This window comes from Anomaloglossus baeobatrachus, chromosome 3 (genome assembly GCF_048569485.1).
Source record: "Anomaloglossus baeobatrachus isolate aAnoBae1 chromosome 3, aAnoBae1.hap1, whole genome shotgun sequence".
NCBI lineage: Eukaryota > Metazoa > Chordata > Amphibia > Anura > Aromobatidae > Anomaloglossus > Anomaloglossus baeobatrachus.
In genome coordinates, this window is record NC_134355.1 from 298,741,132 (window position 1) to 298,761,200 (window position 20,069).

The 20,069-nt window shown below is 38.4% G+C and overlaps 1 protein-coding gene across 50 annotated transcripts in view; it reads left to right on the forward strand.

Annotated features, from left to right (window-relative positions):
- TRDN (triadin) overlaps positions 1–20,069 on the forward strand; it is a 1,152,170-nt gene that overhangs the window by 105,478 nt on the left and 1,026,623 nt on the right. For 49 of the 50 annotated variants that reach the window (XM_075339946.1, XM_075339974.1, XM_075339964.1 and 46 more), the window contains 2 exons: positions 1,360–1,491; positions 11,840–11,869. In XM_075339946.1, the coding sequence (XP_075196061.1) occupies positions 1,360–1,491; positions 11,840–11,869 (162 nt within the window). The remainder of the gene's footprint in view (positions 1–1,359; positions 1,492–11,839; positions 11,870–20,069) is intronic. The other variant, XM_075339959.1, reaches the window with a different exon arrangement.

Sequence of the window (20,069 nt, forward strand, 5' to 3'; positions counted from 1 at the left end):
CCTGGCTGGTTGTGTGGATTTGCATCATGTGGGTTGTGAACCCATGGAGGCTACATACTGCCACTGACATTGGATGGCCAGTATCGTATGACAACTGGTTTCCACAAGGAGACCAATAGTTTATTTAAAACAACAGTCCTTTATTTAACAGTTCATTCTCAGTAACAATTTTACACATCAGATGGTGGGTAAATATTGTAAAGCACGTTACAATTCTACAAGGCATATTCAGACACAGTCTCATCTCCCACTGGGTTGTTTCAAATCTTTCTGGTCCTGTGAGTTCCAAGTGAGAACAACCCAGCCTAAAGCTATAGTCCAACTCGTGATGGTCACTTTCCCTTGCAGTGGCTCCATTTCAAGTTTCTCCAGGGGGGAGAATTAGGGGTCCCTTCATCAGGGGAAGAATAGAGCTTTGGGCTTTCGGATGCTTGGGGAGAATCGGTTACGTTAAGTCAACTTTATTCACATGCCTGTTAGGATTAACCAATTGCTTTACAGTTAGGAGCCTGGCCACTAAAGTCCTGTCCTCTTTCTTCTTTTGGCTGAGGTCGCTCTGTTTGAAGATCAGTCTCTCGTTACAATGCTGTTTTCACACTTTGTCTCGGTCAACACTCAAGGTTTGCACATCTCGCCACTAGTCTCTTTTCTTTCCTTTGCAGCCACAAACCACTCACTGTATGTGAGCTTCACAACTTGCAAACTACCTGTCTGTAACTATTACTCACAAGACTTTAATTGTCTTCTCTAGAATGAAACCATCTCTTTCCCTATCAACTAACCCTTCCCATCGTGGGCTAGTCCCAACACTTAACCATTATTTACCCTACAGTCTGATAACTTTCTATTTTAGTTCTATACAATACATTAACACATATAACATTACTTTACAGTATACCTTACATTATATACTATAAAAGCACATATTACAATGCATCACATTATCATCACAGTTCACTTAAAACAATATTTACAAATAATTCAGGACACAAATCACATTATACTATGTGACAGTATACTGACGTGATTGGTTTCTTTAGGGGAAGGAACGCGACAGCCACAGTTTACCTCCATTACATCTTACCTGTGCTTTTACACCAGACTACATACAAAACTAATGTGTTTTCTTTCTAAATTGCCAAAATCTAAGATATTACCCTTAAAAAATATAATTGATGTTTAGATGTGCAATTACTTCTTAATGACACTTGCTCTTAATTACAGTATTTAGCAATTTTTTGTGACACCTATTGTACACTGTCATTCAAAATTTCTTGGAATTAATCCCTTAATTTAATGAGTTTGGGAGTAAAATCAAATTATTTTTCTTGGTTTTTCTTTTTTTTTTTACATGTTTAGGAGGACCAATAAGCAAGCTGAGGAATGACCCAGTGAGAATCATACATGAAGCTGTAGATGACACTTATGATTGGGTGCATGCAATCTTCTCTACTGTGTCTGACTTGATATCATTTGATGATGAGAGCAAAGGTATGTGTACCAGACTGTACTAGAGCTGCTGATTCACATGTATATTTCTTTCCAAATGCGCTGTGAAGTTTCTTTCAGCATGTACTGTAATTCTTCTGTGCTGAGACAAGTCTGGGCTTCATATACATAAAGTACAGCATGTCTTGAGATATATTAGTAAAGATATCTAGTGTCATCTAAGTCTCTGTTACATGTCTGTTTGGATATCCATTATGTCAACACCATTCTAAAAACAGACAAATTGAATAACTTATGCAACAATGTATCACATATACCAACTGAAGCAGCGGGGTCCCGTTGATTAGCATTGGGTTCACTTGAAGTTTGTTCTATGTGAACTTTTTCTGCCTTTTTTTTAAAAAAAAGGACACCAAAAAACCCATGGTACATCTCTGCATCTTTTTGCATAATTGATGCAACGGATCAATTTTTCTATTTGTCTATTTCCAGAAAGGAACAGACAGACAAGATGTCCAAAAAGATTTGTGAATGTGAATATGTGTTCTGGTTCACTTATATTTTTTTTATTGTTATAGGGTTTGTTTAGTGTTTGTTTTTAGGATGAAAGAAAAAGTTTAGCACACAGAACTTTTTTTCCATTCTATAAACATGAACTCCTAACAAACCCCTTGATAATCATTTGGGGCACTCTGCTTCCGTTTGCATATAGGAGTGCTTGAAAGTTGGTGTACCCTTTAGAATTTTTCCTATTTCTGCATAAATTCGACTGCAAATAATAGCAGATTTTTACACGCCATAATAGCAAACCAAATCAAATAAATGAGTAAAAAAATAGATTTTTGGTCTTTTATTTAAATAAAATAATCCAGTGTCAGTTGTCTGTGAGTGGTAAACATACGTGAACCTTTAGGATTAGCAGACACCGTATTTTTCGGATTATAAGATGCAGTTTTCCTCCCAAAAATGTGGGAGAAAAACTAGGGGTGCGTCTTATTGGCTTATAAGACGCACCCCTAATTTTCCTCCCACATTTTTGTAGCTTACCCAGGAGTGCTTGAGAGAGGTCACAGGAGGCAGAGGCAATGCTACGGGCTGTGCGCTCGTCTGTGCTGGGGGCAGTGTGCTGTGGGCTCTGCTGCGCTGCAGGTGGTGAGGCAGGGGCCGCCATCCTTAATTTCAGCTGTGCGGGCTTCAAATAATGGCGCCCGGAGTCAGCGCATGTGCAGATGGAGCTCTCAACTCAAGTGTCTCTCATCTGCACATGCCCATTGATCTCCCAGCAGTGGACTTAAAAAAAATGGCTCCAGAGGTGGAGCGTGTGTAGATGAGATCTCGTCTTGTGATTGTGCCGATAGCTCAATCTGCGCTTGAACCGACTCTGGGCACCATTTCTTTGAAGCCGGCACCACCGACAGTTCCTTGATGCTCCTCCTGCCTTACAGTGCCGCCGTCTGCAGCGATCATCTGGGACAACTGCTGCACCGATGGCAGCATCACCGTACTCCAGCACTGCCCTAGCCTCCTCCGACCATGCTCCACCATGGCTGTCCCCCCCTTCGGTAAGACACCACCAGATTATAAGGCAGACCCCATATTTTTTTTCATTTTTATTTTCCTCTAAATTTGGGATGCACCTTATAATCTAGTGCATCTTATAAAACAAAAAATATGGTAATTTAAAGGTGAAATGATATTGTGGTGTTTTCAATCAATGTGGTGACAATCAGATGTGAGTAGGCAACTTGTTTTATTTAATGAATAGTTATCTATCAAAGTTGACTATTATTCGCCTTGTTGGAGTGATCTTTGATGGTCAACCACTGCTGAAAAGGGTTTAATGTCCTTGAATTTCCTCCAGTTGTATACATTCTATCTGATTCTGAATTGGTGGAGTACAAATTCTTTAGTGATGGTTTTAACTTTTTTACAGTCTGATGGGCTTTCTTCTTCTGAGGTCCTCAGAAATCTTCTTATTCCATTCCATGATACACTTCCAATAACATGTTGTAAAGATCAGACTGATTGTCTTCACATTGATTGAAAATACCAAATATTATTCCACTTTCAAATAATCTGCTAATCCTAAGGTTCTTGTACTTTTACCACTTTGGACAACTGATGCTGAATTATTTTCCATAACAAAGGATCAAAAAGTTAATTTTTAGTACTCATTTGTTTTATTTAGATCAAATCACTTTTTGGAGTTGTGTGAAAATCTGATGTAGTTTAAGGTCAAATTTAAGCAGAAATAACGAAAAAATTATGAAGGGTTCCCAAATTTTCAAACACCACTTTAATTGATGCAACAAATCAATTATTCTGTTTTTTTGTTGCTAGGATGGTACAGACAAACATTATGTCTGAATGGATATGTGTAAAGATCCTAAAACAAACCTCAATTCTTTCATTTTGGGGTTACAAGGAATCTCTATTTGAAATTATTCCAAGCATGCTCTACTTTATTTTATATTGTGATTGTGTTGTTTATGGCTATAGACATGGTATTTTTTACATATAAAATATGTAGCAGAGCTGAGTTTGTAACATGAATAAAAAAAAAATATCATATTGACAAAACAACAGAAGGCAACATAAGAACATAAGTGACCTTCAGAATTCATTAAAGTGCAATAAACAAATTCAATTAGCTCCTTGGCTTCCCACAAGCAATGTGGCCCTCAGTGTTGACTATAGTGACGTGAAGTCAAGCAGTCATGTATGTCTAAACGTTATTGGATGGTGTGATCTCCACTAGATATTATATAACCAGGGATTTCCATGTGACCCACATATAACACAAGGTAGCCACACGATTCTGACAGGGAGATATAGCATTAGACCAGAGCCAATTTGTAAATAATATTATTAAAGTTATTTACAGTATAGTTATTTTATCTGGTCTAAGTGCCACTTCTTTCCTGAATTTGGCATTATTATTAATTCTTGTTCCTTCACTTCTCTGATTCTGGCCCCTTCTTCCATATATCTAAATATTGTTTTGTTAACGCAAGGGGCATGATCATCAAGAATACATCCGAAGAGAAGAGTTGGTTCAACCTACTTGGCCACTAAAACTTGACTTGTATACAATTAAAGGCAGACCTATTTCTGGAACAATGAGGCATAAAAAATAGAAAGCTAGATTGAGTGGCACATTTACACTAGAAAATATATAAAAATAAATATTTATACCTACGGGGGAACACTATTCTCCTTAAGGAGACTTTGCAAGCCAGTCTGGCTGCCAGGTAAGGCCTTTACTGGAGAGACAATTTGAATATTTATACCTAGTGACTAGATATGAGTGAGTAATTTGGAGTGAAACCAAATTCTACTTGAATATTACAAAAATCTGCATTCTCCAAATGCGGTGGTGTTTTTTATTCATTTCCCCATGGAGTTATCAAAATGGTCACCCCTGGCTGCCATTTTTCTGACCAATGAAAGGCCATCAAATTGTTAAAAACTAAATAAATTGTTATACTCACCTCACCACTCACCTCTTCGGCCCCTCTGCTACTGACCGCCACCCATCTCGTCCTTGCCACATCTACTACTCCTCCTTGTGATGGAATCTTCAGCCCTCTCTGTGCTGGATGCCTGGGTATCATTGGGTCACGAGTTCCTACTCAGGTTTACTGAAGATCGCAGCTCACATCCTGACATTATGATGTTATTGCCTGTGCAATTATGCAGGATCCTTCAAAGCGTCTTGGCACCTGGAAGTTTAGCCCAATGCCAGAGGAACGCAGATTACAAACCAAATAGAGGGTCATCAGAAGATAGAGTGAGGACTGAACAGGTGGCCATGAGTAGCGGAAAGGCTGGCGAAATCAGCGGTGATTTGAGTGTATATATATATATATATATATACATATTATATATACATTATATACAGGGTGGGCCATAAGTATGGATACACCCTGGGTGGGCCATAAATATGGATACATCCTGATAAACCCATGGCGTCACCCATCCTCAAATGTTCGGCCCCACCAGTGTACTAATATGCTACAAACGGTAAGGTGATATTAGCAACCACTTCCATTTTATCCGAGTGTATCCATACTTATAGCCTACCCAGGGTGTATCCATACTTATTGCCCATCCTGTATATTATTTGTATCATGATATGGTGTTTTGAGAGATTGGAGAGACCCCAGAGCATAATAAGAGACATTAAATTTACTTTTTGTAATCTTGCCAAATTTGTAGTGACTCAGCTTATATTAGTTAATTTCATAATCCCTAATATTAATTTTCTTGTGGCTTCCCAGCTTTATCTAGAAATCACTGCTGTTCCTACATATGTGTATTATGGAACTTCCATTTATGTTATTGTACTAACAAATTATTGTAGATCTAGCAAACATAAAGCTGGAGTTGCAGAACTGAACTTGTCATTTAGTTGTTTATATTATAAGACTTAAAGACTTAATAATAATAACTTACGGTAATAATAATAAATTTACAAGCCATCCAACAGAAAAGAATAGATAATACATAAACTGTAAATAACAACAAACCCAGCTCTAATACATCTAAAGCTTAAGCTTTTATAAAAGACCATGTCTAGTAGCTCTTAAATGTTTTTCTACAATTGACAAATGTTCTTTATGCCCTAATGTAAGGTATTGTCATATTCAAATTATATGGACACAATACTTACATTGATCTGTGTGAATATCTTGCCCAAAAATAATGCAACAACGAAACTTGAGGACAAACATTTAAAAGAAATTAAAGTCACGCAAGAGTGTACAGACACTCAGACCTCTGCGCCACACAAGGATGAAAACATGGATTGCAAAGAAGGAAGGCCCTGGTGATAGAGAGAGGGGACACCTTTTGCAACTTACCTGAGTCGGTACCCTAAGCGCCCTAACGTCCCTATATGGGTCCTTCCCCCATCGCCATCATGTGCCTAGACCCTTGCTTGCCCTGAACTCACCCTGGCTAGTGAGAAGGCCAGCAAGAGCACTAATCTCACCACTACAATAACACAACATAAGATAAGGGAGACAGAGGGGAAAAAAACACATAAAGAAAAACAGTCCAAATTTAATTAATGCAGCAAAACACCGCAGCTGCAATAGTCACAACTCCTTAGCATGTTCCAGAGAAAGTCTTCTTTCAAAGTGGTCAGCAATAGAATGAGAATCTATAACTGGCATCAAACGTGACTTTTTATAGAGAAGGGGCATGGTCACAAAAAAGCTGCACCAGAAATTAAGGCTACAAAGAACTGCAGATAGGAAAATGTCCTTAACCCATGCAGCACCAAAAGAAAGAAGATGCATTCAAATAACATTTGTAGACATGCAAACAATAAGTTGTTGTGATCTTCTGGTCCCAGACTTACTTGAGGTTTCCCAAAAGTGGGACACACTCATGACATAGTCACATTCAATTTATTTACATCTAGAAACAAAGTGTATACATGAAAGTGAATGATTGAGTGCATTATTGTTTCTAACATAATGACTATTGTTGGTAAATCTTTTTATACAATACACATTGAATATGGATATTATAAAGTTTCAGGTTTAATTCCTTATTACAGCTGGAAATAAACTGAAGTTTTTAAATGTATACATATTCATGGCAAGAGGCTTTCTGTGGACGGCAGTAACCATAATAAAGTGCCTCTGCTGTATCCTTCAGCTTACTAGTATTAGCATATCTCTAATTAAAAGGAAACTATTTTTGACAAATATTTGTGAGCTCATCATTGTTTAGACTGTATGATTGATTGTGTTGGTTATTCAGCTGCTGAAATGAATATGAGATCTAGCTCCTGATTATAAATAATCCTAAATAAACATTTCTCTACAAAGGACTAGCTGCACGGATTTTCTGATAGTCTTACTCAAATTATCAATTATAATTGCATAATTCTGAAGCTAAAGCCTGATTTACAATACAACAAAATGCAGGTTTCAGTTCAATTTTTAGTGGCTGTTATATAGTTTATATAGCAGCCCAAGGATATTTGCTCAGAAATTCAGCGGAATAACTTAAAAGGTTTGAGAGGTTGCGCTTGATTGATGGTTAGCCTACTCCTGGTGCATTTTCTCTACTATGTACAGTTGCAATTAATTATTCAACTCCCATTGCAAATTAGTTTTGCTAGCAAAATTTATAAACTGTCTGTTGTTTCCAATAAACCAATCAAACCAGATCGATTGAAATAGCTCAATGCAACTAATATAGAAAGGGGATTGTCCAAATTCAACATGAAATTAAACTTTTAATGACTACTGCAGCCTCAGAATTATTCAACCCTTTCGTGACAAGGGCCTTTAGTACTTATTAGAGATCCTTTGCTTGTTATAAACTGCTTTAAATGTAATGTATAGGCAGAAAGTAGCTTCTTGGAGGTTTGATGAGGAATCTTAGTTCATTCTTTATGGGCAATAGCCTCCACTTCACTAATAACCTTTGGTTGTGAAAAGAATAGTTTAAAAAGTTAACACAAAAGATCATCCTTGCCTTGTAGAAATTAGGAAGGACATAGAGAAATTTCAGAAGGTCCCTCATTGTTCCTAGATATACAGTTGGGAGTGCAGTTTGCACTGGCTATGCTACTTTGACATGACAGAAAGAGACATCTATTACTGATTACATCTAGATTCCTCAGAAAGAAAGTGGTTAAATACTCTCAGGTGATTGTAAAGGACCTACAATGGCACTAAGGTTTCAGTTTACACAGTAAGGCACATACTAAACATTAAATGTGTTCATATTCCAAGACATACCTTACTGACACAAACACAAAAAAGTTATTATGGTTATGGTCAAAACCATATAAATATGTAACAAAAGTTTGGGGATTCTTTCCTGAAGAGTGATGAAACAAAACTGGAACCTTTGGGGCTTATGGATCAGCTGTATGTCTGGTGGAGAAAGAATGAAGCTTATCTGATAGGAACCCACTGCCTACAGTAAATCATGCAGGTCACTTTGTAATGTTCCGAGACTGCATTTTTTTCCTCTGGCGCTGGAATCTTGCAGCATTTGGACATAGGATACATTCAGTCTAGTATCAGAAATTTGTAGGAGAAAATATAATGCCTTCTGAGATGAAGTGAAGATTGGGCAACCTTGGACCTTCAAACAGGACAAGGATGAGGCTTGGTTTGAAAATGAGCTGTGGAAGATTGTACAGTGGCTGTCCCAGTCACTGGCTTTGAATCCCAAAATCTTTGATGTTATTTGGAGAAGGTAGTTGCAGCATGTAAACTAAGAATATTAGTGAACTTTAAGTTATTGTTCATGGGAAATGAGCTATGATTCTTCAGGATTGCTACCAAAAGCAGCTCTCATAACAAGAATCATGTTTGCAGCAGGGCTTTATAAAGAACTAAAGGATCTTGTCATGAAGGGGTTTTCTGTGAGTAGTCAGAAAAAATGACCTTCTGTATAGAATGTGATGAAGCCATTTGTTATATTTACAGTTTTCTTGATTGGTTAGGTAATTGGAGTGAACAGAAAGTTTGTAATTTTTTTAAAAAATAAATTTAATTTGAATAATTTTGATTGCAACTACAGTAAGTTATGTTATAAATGACATATGGTATTTGAGTGTCACTGGATTTTTTTATAAAGACCCAGAAACATCAACAAATTAAACCCCTGGAATGATATTGCTTTTATTGGGTTCTGGCAGACCCTCACACATTGCCAGGTTCAATGATTGAGCAATTTGGATTCATCTGTACTAGGGAGAAGCAAACCCAAGGTTCAGTGTTTAGTGTTTGTACCAAACAAAGACTTTACACAATAAAACCGAGTTTGTATTCAGAGCTCGGGTAAACACCACACGATTGCGCATCTGTGCTCGGGTAAACTCGGTGCTCAGCCCAGTGTGAGACGCTTACAGTGTTTGAACAGCTTGCACTGGGGATAATGACAGCATGATTGGATGTAGTGTGTGGCAGAAAAAAAATGCAGCCAGCCATAAACAGATGACTTCTGGAAGAGGGTGGGGGGTTTCCATTTTTTGTTTGCGCACACTACATCCAATCATGCTGTTGTTACCCCCAGTGTACGCCATTCAAACACTGCAAGCAGCTCACACTAGGCTGAGTACCAAGCATACCTGAGCACAGTGAAGCTGGCTAGTTGATTGCATACGTAAAGCATCCAAACTCCGAACCCGAACACTGTCTTTTTTGTAAAGTTTATATTTGGTATGAACACGGAACCTCGGGTTCCCTCATCTCTAGTGTTAATTTCCCTGTTTACTTCAATAAATAGCAATGGTAAAAAATGCACCAATAGAATTTGTGGAGATGAAGTCAACTTTACACCAGGGCATGGGAGTCAAAGACCACCATTCTCAAGATACGTGGGGGTAACCTGAGGATTTTTTACAAATACTTTGGATGGGATATCCTCCTAAAGGTAGCAAAATAAACAATCGATCATGAATTAGGGGAAGTGCCAACCCCACAGCAGCTCTTGCTGCATGGCACAATGAAGGGTAAAATTAGTAGACATCCTGAATGTCAGAATCCACTGTAGAAAGATGTCCATGGATACGGTAGGTCATTGTTGTTTTAATCTTGGAGATCCCCTTTACGACAATAAATTCAAGTACAAATGTTATAATATATTGAATATAAATATTGGGGGGTGTATGAATGAAGATACATTTATAACTGATACCCCAGGTTGCCCAACCCATAAGCAGCATGATGAGAGCCTAGCTGCCCAATTCCAGACAGATATATTGTTCTCTGAAATGTTTCAGCTTTTCATAGAAAATATTCTATAAAGATCTGGCACTGTTGGAGGTGATTGACAGGTCTCTCCCTAGGCTTACATAAGGGACAAATAAATCAATCCCCTTTAGTAGCACTGGGCTCTTGATCTATGGTGCTTAACTGGATCTTTAAAATGTATTCCTTCTAAAATACTGAAGAAAACTAAACTTGGCTTCATGCAAGCTTTGATTAATGATGCCCATAGTTTGGCTAGCATGAATCAGTTGACTAGTTCCCTTTAAAATAAAATTATGCCTAGATTTTTATTCAGCTGATCAGACTGTATCACAGGAAGATTTAGTCAGTTTATTGTCAAAGTTTCCAATATGTAGAGTAAGTTATTCTGCAACAGCTTAAAATAAAAACAAAATAGCTAAGGATAAAATATAAGGTTGAATCCTCCCAAGTGAAAACTTTTAATTTTATTTTAATCAAGTGATAAAATTTTAAACTACCGATCAAAGCAAAGGGCATTGTCATGATTCAGTTTGGACTCTACTGTTGCAAAGTTGTATTTTTTACCTGGTCCTACGGTTGATGTTTCTTTGTGTTTAGCCGGTGGGAGGAGCCTATTCTTCCATGCCTCATTCCCGGGATCACGCCACTTTATCAGGATGTCTCCTCCATCAGTGCGGCGTCAGTTATAGCCCTACTGTGCAGCATGCGCGCTTGATCCCTAATTCTGGCCGATACCTCGTCCGACCTCCCTGACTTCTGTCTTTCTCGTTCAGTCCAACCTCCCTGACTCTCGTCCCCTCCATCTTGTCTTACATTCCAGTCTTCCTCTCTTGCTCCCTGGTTGTTGTTCCTTCCCTGCACCCCCCTTGTACAGCTTCCTCTTCTGGTTTCCAACCTCCGACTTGCTCCTGACACTGACTTGCCTACTCCCTTATACTGCGTGACCTCCCGGCTCTGAGCCTACTTGTATGACTTCTCTGAGTAATCAATTTGTGATTACTCCTGTGACACCTTGTGGATCCATAGTCCTGTTACACACACCAGTGTTCCGGCTCCCCCTAGTGGTGACCTTACAGGCATAATTTTTAGGTCTGAAAAGGATCAATGGAAGCTAGATTCAGTAAAGTAAATGCAATTCGTGTCAATACAATAATGGACCTTATCCATGGTTAGGGGGATAACCTAATATTTTGGAAATAGGTCTCTAATATTGTAATAATATAGGAAGCATGTATAGTGCATTACTGACATAACAGATCATCTGAATAACTTAACAGTTACAACTTGACTTTGGGTTGATGAAAAATGAAGGTTGTATGGAAGTGGAAAATAAATTTGTTTCCAAACCTTCTGAATGACACCACACAATTTTCTTTGTTTTTCCTCAAATTGCTGCATGCCAGCTTTCCCGAATGCGTCTAAGTTTTGCAAGCAGTGTGATGTGATTTTATATTTTCAGAAAGCAATGGGCGATCATTAATAATGTTCTCTTGTGTATTGCATGCTTAATGTAATCACTTGGTAATGTGGTAACTGGTCTGCTAACATCACATATAGAAAATAAATGTACTGTAGACATCTAACACATATCCACATACTCATGTAAGAATGTGCCGGCATCGGGAAAGGTGTCTTATAAGTCTTCTTTTATTCCAATATAGGACTTGCAGAGCCGCCAGTGAAAAAAATAGGTTGGTTCTTTTATGATTTAACAAATACATACGGAGAAAATAAGTATTTAGTGCTATTTATGTTTAAAAGCTTCAAAGTAGATATAGAGCAAGACAGTGAACATAGTGAAAGAGCCAAGCAGAAACGCAGTACCCCTATTAATACACTTGAATATTCTGTGAATGTATTACAGATAGAGATGCCCAGTTTATTACCTTGGCTATAAGGACAACACTCATTAACAAGGTTTATAGAGAACGAACATATTTGCTGTTCTCGGGAGCAGTCTTCTTTATTATTCTGCCATTTCTTTATATTACCTTCCATCTTACTACTTTTCTCTTTACCCAAAATACCAAATATAGTAATTCAATAGCCACTTGCATAGCGAAAAACACCTTTTATATACTATTATTAGCTAAATCAAATAATAATAATTTCATATTTATTACAAAATATTGGAATTTATCCATTCCAAGAGCTGGAAACTAAAAAACAAACATAAATAACATAAAACTTTAAGGCTATTTTCACACGGGGTGTTCGTGCAGCATTTTTTTCCTGACCAAAGCCTGATCTTGTGGCAGGAAATCTCATTTAAGTCATCTGTGGTTTTGGTGCAGATTTCTGTAGAGATAAAAATATAGCGCAAATGAGAAGCTCCCGTGGAGTGATTTCTGTATATTTATATTATAGAATTGCTCACCTGGTTAGGTTGTGCGTCCTCGCACAACCCCGGTGTTAGATGTATAATTCCTCTGGGAGATGAGGGACTGTCTCAGCTGGCATTATCCGTTGTTCTGCTGGGTGGATCCAGGTTTGTTGCCGCCACTGGCTTCAGATTCATCGACTTCTTGAATCCTGGAGCTCTGTGCGGACCTGCGTCCTCCCGCTGTTAGTTCAAATGATCTGATGGATTCTATTACTCACAGCAGCTCTACCCAGATTCCCTTATGGGAGTAGGCATATAGAAAAAAGATTCCGGTCTTTGTGAGCGCTAGGTCCTGAGGATGGCAAGTGTATCTTGCTGAAACGCGTTGTGTTAATACAAGAGCTTTATGTTATTAATAATAAAGCCAAATTTCTTAAAAGATCAAAGACCAAAGATCTATTACTAGCGCTCACAAAGACCGGAATATTTTTTCTATTTGGTGCAGATTTGGCGGGTTTTTAGTGCATTTTTTTAGTGGTGTTTCTGCTGCGGATTTGATACGTTTTTTTCTACAAAATGGTTGTATCAATAAAAAAAAGTTGCAAAAATGCTGCAAAGAATTGACATGCTCATTCTTTGAAATCTGCAGCAAAGACGCAGGTATTTGACAAATCAGTCAGGAAAAAATCTGCAGGTGTTTGTGTGTGTGGATGAGATTTCAGAAATCCGATAGACTTTGCTGGTACTGTAAAAAGCAACATTTTATTAGCATGAATTTGTATAAAACCAAGTCAAATCCGCAGCTAAAAAACACAGCAAAACACACTAAAAACGCCCTGTGTGAACATAGCCTAACTCCTTTATGACCTAGGACGTACCCATACATTCTAGGTGGCCTCCCTTTAATGCAGGCTTGTGCAGCAAAATGAGCAGCTAAAAGGGGTGGGTGGTTCCAAGATCCACCTATGCCTGATAACCCCTTCACCCCAGGGCGATCTTCCATATTTCATTTTTGTTTTTTTCCCCTTTCTTCCGAGAGCGATAACTTTTTTTTATTTTTCCTTATATATTGCCTTATGAGGGCTTATGTTTTGTAGGGCGACTTATGAATGAGAGCAATCATTTTACCATGTAGTGTACTGGAAAATGGGAAAAGAATTACAATTGTGGAGAAATAATTTAAGTGAAATTGTACAATGGTTTTTGGGTGTTTTATTCACCATGTCCAATATGTAGTAAAACTAACATGTCAGTATGATGCCTCAGGTCAGAATGAGTTTGTAGATACTTTTAAGTAAGTGATGAAAAAAATTCAGAAGTTTGACCAAAAAAAGAATAGCACTTCTCTTGCCATTTTCGCTAGACCCGTAGTGTTCTCATTTTTGGGGATTTGGGGCTCAGTGATGGCTTGAGCTGATGTTTTTAATTATACGATTTTTATGTAGGTGCACTGTTCTAATCACCTGTTATTGCATTTTAATTAAATGTTGTGGCGACCAAAAACATATTTTTGATGTTTGGAAAAATTTTTTCTCACCACGCCATGTACCAATCAAATTAATTGATTTTATATTTTAATAGATTGGGCATTTTTTAATTTGAGGATACTAAATATCCCCCTGAGGACCTTATGACTATACTCAGATCACTTGTTCTGATCAGAGCGATGCTGCAGCATCGCTCTGATCAGGAGATATGCTCATCTCCTGTGAATGCTGGCGCTATGTTGGTTCTCACAAAAAGTGAGTGATGGTAGCGTCAGGGATTATCAGCTTACTCCGTGGTTTAATGGCAACACCATGGTACCCCGTGATCGTCTCACGAGGCTGCCAATGGCGGCAGGGAATGGCGCAATCCCTGCCACAGCCCTTTAAATAGCACTGTCACTTTTTGACAGTGCAATCTAAGGGGTTAAAAGGTGCAAGTGGCTCTCCAAAGTAAAATAATTTAAAAATGAATAAATGTAAAAAAAATGAAAAAATTAAAAAACTTAAATGTTCAAATTACCCCCCTTTTGCCCCATTGAAGATAAAACAATAAAAAAAGACAAAACACATATTTTGAATCACCACAATCAAAAATGCCCATTCTATCAAAATACAAAATCAATTAATCCTATTGGTGAAAGGCATATCGAGAAAAAATAATCAAATCTCCAGAATTGTTTTTTTTGGGTCGCTGCAGCATTGCATTAAAATGCAATAACAGGTGATCAAGACATCACATCAACCCAAGAATGGTATCGTTAAAAACATCAGCTCAGGATGCAAAAAATAAGCCATCACTGAACCCCAGATCCCAAAAAGAAAAATGAGAGCACTATGGGCCTCGGAAAATGGCGACAAAAGAGCAATTCTTTTTTTTTTTTTAGAAAATTCACCACTTAGATAAAAGTGAAACTGTACATGTTAGGTATCAATGGACTCGTACTGACCTGCGGAATTATATTGTAAAGTCATTTTTTTTATATAGACAATATGGTAAGTAAAAAAAAACAAAATACTGTATTGCAATTGCACTTTTTTTTGCAATTTCACCGCACTTGGAATTTTTTTCCGTTCTCCAGTACAATATGGGGCAGAATGAATGTTGTCATTCAAAAGCAACACTTATCCCGCAAAAAAACAAGCCCTTATATGGCTATCATTACGCAAAAATAAACCAAGTATGGCTCTTGGAAAAAGGGGAGGAAAAAAAAAATGAAAAGCGGAAAATTGCCAGGTGGTAAAGGGGTTAATTTACACATTCAAAAAATTGGAAAAGCAGGAATTGCTTTTTTGGCAATTTTTTTCTAGGTATTTTTAGCTTTATTCAATTGAGTCCACATTCTTCTCTCAAATACATGTTTACACCTTAAAGTATGCTTCCAAGTTGGATGTGAACAGGCTGAAATATCCTGCAATTGTATTATGTACAGTGCCACAATATATTCTCAGCTGCAGAATCACATTTGCTGTAGTAGGTAAAAAACTTTACAAAAGGGAAGCTGAGAAGATTGTAAAAGCCTGGGGTTTAGTGCAGTCTGCACTGTAGTTGTCATTTACTTCAGTCTCTAGCTGTCATTTACAGCGGAGTGAGATGTTTTTGGAGTTCAGGCTGCAAACCGTCAACAGCTTGTTGTGGAGCTTCAAGGGAGCAATATAGCATTGAGTTTTTACTTTACAGCAGTAGTTTATTTCTGCATCAAAATACTAAGAAAATTTGAAAAATGCAGCTAATGCAATAATCTCTAAAACTGTGCCTCTTGCCCATAGCAAAGCCATGTGTATGAAGCCTTTACGGGATGTGCAAGAAGCCTGTACAAAAGGATATTGTATGGAAAACATCTTTATAATACTGCTGCTATATGGAAGCGATCCTAGTAATGCTTCCAGAGAGGGGAACCTACATATATTTGTCATTGATGATAAATGAAATGATTTTATGAAAAAAAAACTAAAAACCTGCATATGATGTCGTTTGCAATGTGAAATTGGCAGAAAAATAGAATAAGTTCTATGTACAAGAATGTTAAACTTTGACCATGTGAATAAGGTGGACTGTAGGCTTTTAATCCCTGCACCCCAGGCCGATTTTTAGTTTTTTGGGGTTTTTTGCTCCCTGAGAGCTACATCTTTTCATTTTTCCATCAATCTTGCCATTTAAAAGCTTGTTTTTTTGTGGAACAAGTTGTACTTTTAAATTAAATCATAAGAGTTACCATATGATGTACTGGAAAATGGCAAAAAGATTCCAAGTGCAATTGCATGATTGGTTTTGAGATATTTTATTCACCGTGTTCACTATATGGTAAAACTGATGTGTCAGTGTGATGTCGCAAGTCAGTATGAGTTCATAGACACTAAACATGAATAGGTTTACTTTTATCTAAAGCATTAACAAAAATCAGAAGTTTGTACAAAAAAAGTGGCACACTTTTTGCGCCATTTTCTGTGACTTGTAGCGTTCTCATTTTTTGAGCTATATAGCTCAGTGATGGCTTATTTTTTGCATATTGAGCTGACATTTTGAAAAATTGTTGCGACCCAAAAACAAAATTTTGGCCTTTGGAATTTTTTTTGCCACTACGCCGTTTACCGATCAGATTCATTGATTTTAGATTTTGATAGATCGAGAATTTCTGAATCAAATATGTGTATATTTTATTTTTTTTTAATCCTTTCATTTTCAATGGGGTGAATGAGGGGTGATTTGACCTTTTAGGTTTTTAGTTTTTTTTTTATCTTTTAAAACTTTTTTTTACTTTTTTTATTTTACTAGTCCCCCTAGGTGACTATAAGGATCATCAGTCAGATCGCTTGTGCATTTCTTTTGATCACAGCTACACAGCTGTGATCACTAGAAATACTTCCCTCTTGTTACTGGCTGCACTCTACTGAGTAAAACTGGAAGTGACTAATGCTAGCAACAGGAGTCATCAATCACATGACCCTGTGCTACCATGACAACCATCAGCTCACAGTGATCACATCAGTGCGCCACCAATGGACGGCAGGGAGTAAAGATTTACCGCAATCAACATTTAAATTGCGCTGTCACATTTTGACAATGCCATTTAAGTTGTTAACAGGCACGGGTGGAATGTGGATCCACTCGTGCCTGCGAGGCACACATGTCAGCTGTACAAATCAGCTGACATGTGCGCAGATCCCAGCTGCTGGCAATTGGCGGGGATTACACTATGGCCGCTTAGGACATAATTTTACTGCCCGTGGTCATTAAGGGGTTAAAACTCAAGTACATTTAAGATAAATAGATGGATGATTGCTAGTAGGATAGATAGATAGATAGATAGATAGATAGATAGATAGGTAAATAGCATCATGGCCGAAAGTGTTACTCCCAGAAAATTATTACAATTACACATGTTTTGTTATTTGCATGCTTATTTCCTTTGTATGTATGGAAACAACACAAAAAAAATAAACCAGAGGAAAAAAAGGCAAATTGGACATAAATTCACACAAAACTCGCAAAATGGGCCTGGCAAAATTATTGGCACCCTCAACTTACTGTTCACTCTTTGGAATAAATAACTGCAATCAATCTCTTCCTATAACCATTAAAAATCTTATTTCACCTCTCTACTGGAATTTTGAACCAACCTTCTTTTGTAACCTGCACCAGGTCTCTCATATTTGAAGGCTGCCTTCTTACAACAGCAATTTTAAGATCTTTAGTAGAGATGAGCGAACTTGTTGCCATGCCAGCATCTCTGATTGACTGCCCTCACAGAGGATTTCTGGATCACCCAGAGAAGTGTAAAAATAAATTAATTAATTAAAAAAATGACATAGGGTCTCCCATATATTGCTACCAGTGCAGGTAAAGCATACGGCAAAAGACTGAAGCCCCCAGCCATGCATGTTAGCTTGGCTGTGTATCAAAATATGAGGGACCCTATCAGACTTGTTTTTAATTGTTTAAATAATTAATTAAAAAAATGACATGTGGTCCCCCTCAATTTTGATTCTCAGCCAAGATAAAGCCGACAGCTGGGAGCTGGTATTCTAAGGCTATTGAGGCTCATAGTTATTGGCTCTCCTAGCCTAAAAGAAACAGTCTGCAGCCACCCAGAATTATCGCATCCATTAGATGCGACAATGCCAATGCTTTACCTGGCTCATCCTGATTGCACTTGTGCAGTGCAATCAGGGTTTTATAAGGGGTTAACGACATCTGTGATTTGTCAAAAATCACATTTGCCACTAAACTCTTGATTATTAATGGGTAGAGGTCTGTGAGACCCCCAATTACTAGTCCTGTAAGTAAAAAGAAATAAACAGAAAACACACAGAAAAATCCTTTATTTAAAAAAAAATCACTTTTTGTCCAATTTATTAACCCCAGAACACCAAGGTCTGACATAACCCACACCACAATGCCCCACGATGATCCCAACTTTGCTACATACTGAAGTTGCAGCATGAGTCACATTAGGCTGCTTTCAGACATCCATTTTTTGCCATCAGGCACAATCTGGCAAATACCGGATAGAACGGATCTGGCCCCGGATGCGTTTTTATCCTCATTGAATTATATTAATGCCGGATTGTGCCTGATGCCCTTGCGTTTCATCCAGCACACGTCGGATCCGGCAAAATGTTTGTGTCTGGCTGCCGCAAAGGACGCACAAGGAAATGTTTTTTGTCACCGGCAAAAAAAACGCACCGCGCCATATCCGGTATTGTGAGGTGTGCTGTAAAATGAAAGCCTATGGGTGCTGGATCCGTTATAATGCGGCAAAAAAAACTAATTCCACTGACGGATCCGTTTTTTTTAACTGAGCATGCTCAGATGTGTAAATTCCTTTCTGGTTAGAAAATACGTCTCTCTCTCTCTGTCTGTCGATCTCTTCGGTCTCTCTCTCTCTCTGTTGATGTCGGTGTTTCTCTCTGTCTTTTGGTCTTTCTCTCTGTTGATGTCGGTCTCTCTTTGTCGGTCGGTCAGTCTCTCCCTCTTACCCCCTCTCTTATATTCACCAATCACCGGCGCAGCGTGGTGCTGCATAGTTGTCACAAAGATCCCGCGGCTTCTCCTGCCTTGAAAGTGCCGTCCGCTCATTATTCCATCTTGTATTGACTGCTTCCCCTGCCCACCGGCGCCTATGATTGATTGCAGTCAGACCCGCCCCCACGCTGAGTGACAGCTGTGTCACTGCAACCAATCACAGCCGCCGGTGGGCGGGTCTATATCGTGTAGTACAATAAATAAATAATTTTAAAAAAATGACGTGCGGTCCCCCCCAATTTTGATACCAGGTAAAGTAAAGTCAGACGGCTGAGGGCTGGGATTTTCAGGATGGGGAACCCCACGTTATGGTGAGCCCCCCAGCCTAAAAATATCAGCCAGCAGCCACCTGGAATTTCCGCATCCATGAGATGCGACAGTCCCAGGACTCTACTCGGCTCATCTCAAATTGCCCTGGTGCAGTGGCAATCGGGATAATAAGGAGTTAATGGCAGCCCATAGCTGCCACTAAGGTCCGAGCTTAGTGGTGGAAAGTGTCCATGAGAAACCCCCTCACTAAACTGTAGTGAAAGTAAATAAACACAAACACCGAAAAATCCTTCATTTGAAATAAAAGACAAAAAAACCCCTCTTTCACCACTTTATTAAAATCCCCAAATACCCCTCCAGGTCTGACATACTCCACACGAGGTCCCACGATGCTTTAAGCTCTGCTACATCGGAAGCTGATAGGAGCGGCCATAGAACACAACCGCTCTCTGTCAGCTCCATGGAGCAACTGAAGTGAGTTGTGCTGACAGTGGTGACGTCAATCAGGATACCCGTGGCCACAGCTGGATTCTCGGTACAAACTGCTACAATGGATCCTTTTTTTACCGGATCCGTCACATCAGTTTTACCACAATCTGTGACAGATCCGTTGCATCAGGCACACACCGGATTGTAGAAAAACAAAAAGCCAGCACTAAATGTGCACTTCAGCACTAAAATTCCAAACTGTACTTATTATAAAAATTTTGAGATTTTTGGCAAAAAATTGCAATTTCTTGAGCTGCCTCGCCACGTCACGGCAAATCTCATTTAAGGCAGTCCTACAC